The sequence below is a fragment of the Umbelopsis ramanniana genome (genome assembly GCF_025399195.1).
Source record: "Umbelopsis ramanniana AG unplaced genomic scaffold K450scaffold_15, whole genome shotgun sequence".
NCBI lineage: Eukaryota > Fungi > Mucoromycota > Umbelopsidomycetes > Umbelopsidales > Umbelopsidaceae > Umbelopsis > Umbelopsis ramanniana.
The window spans coordinates 177,597-186,580 of record NW_026252101.1 but is presented as its reverse complement, the minus strand read 5'-3'; the positions used below and the strand labels follow the sequence as shown (position 1 = coordinate 186,580).

Below are 8,984 nucleotides of genomic sequence, written 5' to 3'. Positions count from 1 at the left end.
AAAAAAAAAAAAAAAATTCATCAGTCACAACTCACAACCATCAGACAGATTATGGTAAGCTGTGTCATTTATTGTACCACTTCGCCAAGTCCAACCACACACCAAAATGAATATGTCTTTGTTCTCTCTTCAGGCTGACGTTCAAGAGTTTGTGAGCGCTTTTGTCCACCCTCATCGTCGTCGTCGTCTCCATCCTCATCCTCGTAACCACCTGTATCCAATTGATCTTCGTCCGACTTGTAGCTATAGTTGACCAACAGAGGGAACTAACATTCACAAGGATGTCAGTATCTCAGTAACAAAAACCTTCTTACATAATTTTAAACAAAATACCTTGAAATCTCCTTCGTAATCTGGAACAACTTCAATCAAGATACTGGTATAGTTGTTCCTCTTTTCATACACACCATTCTCCCATGTTGCAGCCGCAGGCGTAGATAGCGCACTGGGTTTGCCGTACAGAAGCTCGTCATCGTATTCGATTGTTTCATTGTATGCTCCCACAGTGAAATGAGGAGATAACAATGTAACTCTTCCCCACGGCTTGCGAAGATCTTCAGGTGCATCTACTTGATCGCCTTTTGTCTGGTGTTGTTGTGGTGTAGCAAGTGTGACACTTATCTCTTCATACAATGGATTGGTAAATTTGAGAATTAATTGCGTAGGTACATTTTGTCGCAAAGGTAGAGTTTTTCGAGGGAGCATCTGCATGGTAATGTTGGGTATATAGTTCATAGCTACAAGTTTAATCTTGAACCTGGTCGCCTGAGCCTTTTGCTCAGGCTTAATTAAGATATGTCTGCAGGTTCGGCACCGCTTGGATCGTTTGATTCGTAAATGAATTCGCTGTGGCTTAAGCTGATTGGTATCATACGGTTGGTCGTACACCTGATTAAATCTCTGCTCCAAGTTCGAAACTAGTGTATAACGAAGTTAGCTTTCGAGCGAGCACCATAATTGATAAAATCTCAAAACCTTTGGCATTACCTGTAGTGTCTTCTTGAATGTTAATAAGATTATCCATAACGTCCATATCGCCATGCGGAATATGTTCAGATGCTTTATATTCTCCAACATCATCCATTCTCGCAACATTTCCTTTCCTGTTTTGCATCGATGTATTATATCCCATCTTGCTGAAAGACCCTGAACTCGACAGTGATAGGAAACTGGTAGGAAGCGACTGAGGGGTGTTGTATCTCAAGAACTTTTCAAAGTGTTCTTTCAAATGGTCGAATTCTTTGATATCAGGCGACGCGTCCTCTGATTTTTGCAACTGCACTATATAAGAGAAAGATACGCGATCAACCATTGCACGCTTATTGGATGCAGAACTAAGGTAAAGACATACTTGCTAAGCTGGTAGGCTTTTCAAATGTTATCCCCACTTCTTGAGAATCCCATCGGCATACTCCACAAAAAAGATGATAAGGATTAACAGAAGGTTTCGTTTCATCTTCTGGTGATCCAGGTTCTTTCGGAGGGATATCTGGGTTGGCAACGACGCTTAAAGTATTTTGGCAAATTGGACATTGAAAACAATTGCGAGCACATCTACGATACGGTAGGCAGGTAAATAACATCGCAATTTGAGATCTTCAACCAAAAAAATCACTTCATCACCATCTTACCTATTCTTTTCGCTTTTGACACTGGCTGTAGGTACCTATAGCGTAGAATATGATCAGTTTCCAGATAGGATGTGGCGAGCTTTTTCAGGAACAGTGTCCTACCTCGAACAGGCAATTAGGGCAGTAATATGAAATGACTTCGTCTTGAACGCACGAAGGGCATCTTATCTGATGACAATCTTCACAGAAATACAAGCGCGAAAGCGGGAAAAGAGAGAAATCGGTATCAGTCGCGATAGAGGTACCGAACGGTACATAAGGCTGTCGGTCGCTGGCTGATGATGAGTCATTTGCAGCATCTCTCGAGCCACTGGCATCGACAGATCTACCAGAAGTCTGAAAAAAGTCAGGGCATGCACAGTGGTAATATACAAATGGAGTAGCTGGCTGCATCTGATCAAAGGCACGGCACGGTCACCTTTCTTAATGAAATTTTTCAATGCTTCAGAGTTGCTCGAGTCTGACTGAGTTTTAAATTGTTCGATTAAGCGCTGAATTGACTGGACTGAAACTACGAGTCATTCACGTATTGTATCGCATTACTTGAAAATTGTATTGCATAAAAAATCCCCATTATTCTATTATACTTTCAAGAAGTAAAGGGCTTATCGATGTCAAAATCGGGTATCGCCGTTCAAGTTCCCGAACGTTTGCAACGCTGTTATAACATCCGCTCTCATCTGCACTTGAAACGTTTTGCTCAACTCTCCCCAACAGAATTTTATATACCGGTTGATCGAGGTAACCATACTTCTTTCCATTACAAGTAAAAGCTTCTTGCACTGCCACCTTAAAAGCGAGCTGCAATAATCCACCGACAAGATCGTACGCGTCCATGAGTGGGTTTGACGATCACATTGGCGCCAAACTCGAAATAAATTCGATTCCTTTACTGAAACTTCCTTTCATTCTTTTGATCCTATAGCTCAGGGAGTTAAGAGCTCTTTGACAGAGTTTTTGACGAGTGACGTGTCATGTTTGCTGAGGCTATGGAAGCTTTCTTTGAGGCTATGGCCACTGACAATCAGACACACGTGCCACCCTTGATGAAAACGAACCCCAATCAAAATATAGTATTCAGCAGTCACAATACATTTTTTCAACATAATAAATACCGAGCTAACATCCGCGTACCACCATTTGCTCGTTTCCCAATCACACTATTATGGCTTACGCACTCCTTGCCCTCGAGAACCCATTGCTCGATATCCAAGCTAACGTCAAGCAAGAGCTTATGGACAAGTATGGCTTCGTTAGCAACGGTGCTATGCTTGCTTCTGAGAAGGAACAAGGTTTGTACGAGGAGATCGTTCGCGACTATCCCGTCGTCTATGTTGCCGGAGGTGCTGCTCAAAACACTGCCCGTGGTGCCCAATACCTTCTTCCTGCCAACTCTACTGTCTACATGGGTTGTGTCTCCAACGACCACTATGCTGAGCAAATGAAGAAGGCTGCTGCTGAGGACGGTCTTGAGACCAAGTACCAAGTCGTTGACGACGTTCCCACTGGTACTTGCGCTGTCTTGATCACTGGACAAGACAGGTAAGATTTTTATTTTTATTTTTTTTCTTTGGCAAGCAGGCAGACTAGAGATGTGTAAGTGATGATGAAGTTTTTGTACGAGGATGCTCCCAATACGCAACCAAGGGACTTCTAATAATGAAATTATATGTACTTGCCCTCTCTGATATACATCTTTTTCATGCGACTGCTTTTGCCCTAAGAAAATTTCTCATTTTTTTCCACCTCCGTTTACTAACCGACACCATTGTTTATAGATTCCTCTGTGCCAACCTTTCTGCTTCTGAGAAGTTCTCTGTTGATACCCTTCAAAAGCCCGAGAACTGGAAAGTTGTCGAGAGCGCCAAGAACTACTACATTGGTGCTTTCTTCATCTCCCACGATGGTGGTTATGCTTCCAGCTTGGCTGTTGGTAAGCACGCTGCTGAAACCAACAAGGCTTTCACTATGAACCTTTCTGCTCCCTGGGTCGCCCTTGCCTTCAGAGACCGTCTTGATGCTGTCCTCAACTATGCTGACATCGTCTTCGGTAACGAGGATGAAGCCCGCAGCTACTCCAAGGTTGCTGGCTGGGAAACTGATGATGTCAAGGAAATTGCTGCCAAGTTTGCTCAACTTCCCAAGGCCAACACTAAGCGTCCCCGTATCGTTGTCTTCACCCAAGGTGCTGATGAGACCGTTGTTGCTGTCGGTGACAAGGTTACCGTTCACCCTGTTGAGAAGGTTTCCAGCAGCGAGATCGTCGATACCAACGGTGCTGGCGATGGCTTCTGCGGTGGTTTCCTTGGTCTTTACACTCAAGGTGTTGAGGACCTCCACAAGTGTGTCAATGCTGGACATTACATCGCTGGTCTCGTCATTCGCCGCGTCGGTCCTACCTACCCTCCCGTGGCCGAGCGTACCAATATCCCCGAGTTCTAAATGTACTCACACCCTTGAACCAAACTTTTTTCTACCCTTCTTTGATCGATAGTTCTTGTTATTACGCAAGATTGGTTTCAACATACCAATGTATCTCCCCTTGTCCTAGATCTTCTTCTTCTCCGTGTATCATATAGTCTCAACACATCGCCTACACACTTATTATAAACTTTTTAAAAAAAGTCATTCCCAATTATTAAAAAAGACGTTGCTTTTTTGTTATTGTAAAAATACCATGTTGATTGTCTTTTTATTTATGATGCATTCATTGCCTGTCATCGGTACTACTATTGAACACCATTTGGCACATTTGATTGTTCTGTATTTTTACCATATTGAGTGACCATGCTTTATTTTTTTCGTTACAATGGTTAATTAAGTGGTCATGGAGTGGGGGTAAAAGCTGTGTTATAGATTGTATAGATATGCACATGAGTAGGGAAAGGATATAGTGGTGAAAAGAAAACAAGGAAAAAAACGGGTGGGTGAAATTTTTCAGTAAGTCTAAAATATGGAGGCAACATGAGATTACGATTAGGCAAAGGTGATGGAGTGGTTAGCGACTGGGAGGAGCGATTAACTGGACGGTATCACTGTCCTCATCATCTGAACCGATCTCAAAGGCAATTTCAGCCAAAGAATTCTCTGTCGTATGAGACGGAAGTGCTTCGTAGCCTTGAGTTCGCTTGAAGAATGATTTGATACGATCAAGAAGATGATCAGGCGTTCGCACCGGCTTCGTTCCATCCACATCGTTTGGCATGTCGAGTACCACGCCCGATTGATCCACTTGAAGCATTGCAGGTTTCTTCCACCACTTCAGCATAAGACTGCTCATCACAACACTTACAGAGCTGGCTGCCATAGCGAAACCAGCCATCATTGGGTGAAGATGGAAGCCCCAGGGAAGGAAAATGCCCATAGCCAAGGGAATACCAACTATATTGTAGATGCAAGCCCATAAGAGATTGATACGGATGCGACGGAAGATGGTTCTTGAGAGATGTAGTGCGCCAACAACGTCAGTAAGATCGTTGCGCATCAAAACAACATCTGCTGCTTCCATTGCAATATCCGTGCCACTACACAAAGCGATACCAAAATCTGCTGCAACCAGCGCCGGTGAGTCATTGATACCGTCTCCAACCATGGCAACAATAGTTTTCTTTTGCTGTGTATCTTTCTTGCCAGTCAATGTATTCCGAGTACGTCGAAGGAATGATATGTTCTTTGTGATAGCCACACCTTGCATCCTTTGCACAATGAGCGTTTTACCATTGGGAGATACTCCAGCATGGACTTCTCTTATACCAACTTGTTTGGCGATGGAGCGTGCGGTCAGTTCATTATCGCCAGTAACCATTGCAGCTTGAATACCCATGGCAGCCAAGGTGGCCACTACGCTACTTGCTTCGGGTTTAACACGGTCAGATAGAGAAATGTACCCAGCAAGTCGATAATCGATGGCGACAAGGATGCAAGTTTCACCCTTGGACTCCAACACTTGCATGTCCGCGAGATGATCATCAGCGACTTGAACAGCGTTCTCTTGAAGCCACGACCGTTTACCAACAATAACATTAGCCGACGTGGTGGACAAGGTTTCTCCGAGATAGTTGAGTCGATTCAAAGAAGATGGATCCAATTTAACGTTACATATGATTCCTTGCCCAGTACTTGATGTAAAGCCGTCGACTTGAGAAATAGTGTCAAAGACTTGAATACCAAGAATTTCTTTACCCTTGTTGGCAATAGCCCTAGCAAGAGGGTGCTCGCTTTGACTTTCAGCCACAGCAGTGTAGACCAGCATACTCGTAGCGTTCACAGGAGAGTCTTTGCAGGTAACATATGAAGATACATCCAGTTTACCAACCGTCAAAGTACCAGTCTTGTCAAACACAATCTTTTGTACTCTTTGGCCGTTTTCCAAGACAGCACCACCCTTGATTAAGACACCATGTTCGGCTCCAACACCAGTACCAACCATGACAGCAGTAGGAGTAGCCAGTCCAAGGGCACAGGGGCAAGCCACAACAATGACGCTGATACACAGCTTGATGCAGACAAAGAACCAGTTTCCGTTGCCCTCTTTTTGGATCTCTTCACGCAGCATGGTAGGGACATGATCAACACCAAAAATATTGACAATGACCGCCCACACAATGAGAGTGGTTGCTCCAAGCGCAATGACAGTAGGCACAAAATAGCCAGCAACAACGTCGGCGAAGCCTTGAATGGGAGCCTTTGTAATTTGAGCATCTTCGACCAGTTTAACAATTTGCGAGAGTGCAGTGTCAGAGCCAACGCGTGTAGCCTTGAGTGTAAACGTTCCTAAACCATTGACAGTACCGCCAATGACCATATCACCCGTCTTCTTCATAACGGCATCGACTTCACCAGTGACCATGCTTTCGTCCACGCTAGAATGTCCTGAGAAGACCAAACCATCCGAAGGAATTTTGTCACCGGGTACAATCTTGACCAAGTCTCCCAATTGAATAAGTTCAGTGGGAATGCGTTTTTCACCAGTGACTTGCCCAGCTTCATCCGTAATCAACAACAAGGCAGTGGAGGGGGTGAGTGACATGAGTTTCGATAACGCTGCTGAACTTTGACCTTTCGCCATGTTCTCCAGATATCGGCCAAGAACAATGAAAGTAATCAGCATGGTGGAGGTGTCATAGAAAACCGAAGGATGGTTTTCAGAGCCCGAAAACAATGCACGTAGCAAAGAAACGGTTGAAAAAAAGAAAGCGGAAGCGGTTGACAAGGAGACCAGGACATCCATGGTGGGAGTACCATGTCGAAGAGATTTGTAAGCAGACACAAAGAAGCGTTTACCAATACCAAATTGGACAGGTATAGTAAGAATCAACTGAATGACATCGAAAAGATATAATCCAGGAAGTAACCGGATATCCAACAGCGAGCGACCAAATTGGAATTCAGGAAGAATCATAGCGATAATAAATACCGGGACGGCAAAGATCACAGAGTAAAAAAATGCACGGCGCCATTCCTTGATTTCTCGAATCTTTCCCAGACTTTCAATCTGTGCGTTGGCGGTCTTATCCGATACTAAAGCATTGAAACCGAGATCTTCAATGGCCTCAACAATAGCTCGCACACCAGTGACATGTTGATCAAATTGAACTTTGGCGGTTTCAGTCATAAGGTTGACCGATGCTGAAATGACTCCTGGTGTATTGCGCAGGCCTCTTTCGATGCTGTTCACACAGCTAGCACAGGTCATTCCAAAAACTTTGAGGTCGACTGTATCATCTTGCTTTTGCTCAATGACATCCGCTTCAAATCCTGAATCCCGTATAGCATCGGCGATTTTTTCTGGGTCGATGACGAATGGGTCGTATTCCACGGTTGCACGTTCTGCAAGCAACGATACTTTGATAGACTGAACTCCCGCATTGGTACTCACTGCTTTTTCAATGCTGTTGACACATGAAGCACAAGTCATGCCCCTGACCTCAAAGGTGGCAACGCTTCCTGTTACTGAATTGTCCTTTGAGAATTTTCTTGAAGCCGTGATAACATTCATGGCTATGTCATTTCCAGTTATCTCTTCTTCAACTTTTTGTGGCTGGAAAGGGCTTTGCTTCGATGGCTGCAAAGGAACGTCAAAGCCACAGTCCTCAATGGCTTCAATGATATCGCTTTGGCTGACTAATGACTGGTCATAAGCGATGGTGGCATTGTTCTCCTCTAGACTGACATTAACAGTGCTGATACCGTTCTTGTTGGAGAGAGCATTTTCGATTGAACGAACACAGGAGTGGCATGTCATGCCTTCTACAGGTAAGGTGGTGGTAGTGAGACCTGCAGAAGCATTCTTGGGAACATCGAAGCCACAATCCTCTATATATTCAATAATAGCATCCTGACTGACGACCTTGGGATTATAAGCGATTGTAGCTTCTTCTTTCTCGAGGCTGACATCGACGCTATGGATGCCTTCCTTTGGCCCAAGGGCTGATTTTATGGACTTGACACAAGATTGGCAAGTCATTCCATGTACGGCCGTTCGTAATGTGATGTTGGAGGGTTTCTCAGGAACATCGAAGCCACAATCTTCGATAGCTTCGGCGAGCTCGTCTACTGTTACCTTGGAAAGGTCGAATTCGATGTGAGCAGTTGCATTTTGTAAGTTGACTTGAATCGCGTGGATATGAGGATTCTGTTTCAAGGCACTTTGAATAGAATTGACGCAAGATTGGCACGTCATGCCCACTACTGGTAGGAGAACCTCGGCAATTTGATTTGGCATTACGAGAGATTCATGCAGTAGTGAAAAGAAGCCACGAGACAAAGCCGTTTGAACCAAGTTAAGAGTTAATAATAACGAAAAAAAATAACAACTTTGGGCTGAGAATCTGGTGGTCGGAAAAATTTATCCCAACGATTAGCCGGCAAGCGCTATTAGCAACCCGGAATTTGTCATAAAGCTAATAAACCTATCCTTTGGCCAATGATAACGCTTCTAATCTACTCTCTTATTTCAATTATACCATGATTAGCATATTAAGAATGCCCATGTTGAATACCAAGTGGAACATCTGATAACGCACAAATGACGCCCCCGTTCCCAGGGCTCCGTCGTCGGAGTAGTTGACTTGAAAAAGATCTGATTACCAGACAGTGTTTAAAACGTCGACTGCAAGTCCGAGACCGACATCGACCGAGAGCGGAAGATGAACAGGTTGTAAAGAGGTTTTTCAGCTGCAGCGATGGGCAAATGTAAAAGAGAAAGACAATGACAGGCACCATGCTGTGGAGAATATGCAGGGTCACTTTCCGGTAGCAATCTGCTTTTTCACGTTTTGGTACTTTGAATGATGGAAATAAGCAAATTTAGTGTGGCGAGCATCGGCTTCTGTAGTGGAGAGCTCGAGACGG

The 8,984-nt window shown here is 44.2% G+C and overlaps 3 protein-coding genes across 3 annotated transcripts; 1 reads left to right on the top strand and 2 right to left on the bottom strand.

Annotated features, from left to right (window-relative positions):
* Positions 1–24: 24 nt before the first annotated feature.
* Positions 25–2,045, bottom strand: K450DRAFT_232743 (uncharacterized protein). The gene is made up of 6 exons (XM_051587644.1): positions 1,734–2,045; positions 1,632–1,666; positions 1,352–1,554; positions 988–1,281; positions 334–917; positions 25–266 (listed from the first exon to the last, which is right to left on the bottom strand). Exons 1-6 carry the CDS (start codon positions 2,022–2,024, stop codon positions 69–71), a joined length of 1,605 nt encoding a protein of 534 aa, XP_051446376.1. The 5' UTR covers positions 2,025–2,045; the 3' UTR covers positions 25–68.
* Positions 2,046–2,634: 589 nt separating this feature from the next.
* Positions 2,635–4,206, top strand: K450DRAFT_232742 (uncharacterized protein). Its single transcript, XM_051587643.1, has 2 exons — positions 2,635–3,173; positions 3,410–4,206. The coding sequence occupies exons 1-2, from the start codon at positions 2,797–2,799 to the stop codon at positions 4,071–4,073; spliced, it is 1,041 nt and encodes a 346-aa protein (XP_051446375.1). The 5' UTR covers positions 2,635–2,796; the 3' UTR covers positions 4,074–4,206.
* A 124-nt stretch (positions 4,207–4,330) lies between these two features.
* K450DRAFT_232735 (uncharacterized protein) lies at positions 4,331–8,538 on the bottom strand. Its single transcript, XM_051587642.1, has one exon. It carries the CDS (start codon positions 8,353–8,355, stop codon positions 4,630–4,632), a length of 3,726 nt encoding a protein of 1,241 aa, XP_051446374.1. The 5' UTR covers positions 8,356–8,538; the 3' UTR covers positions 4,331–4,629.
* Between the last annotated feature and the right edge of the window lie 446 nt (positions 8,539–8,984).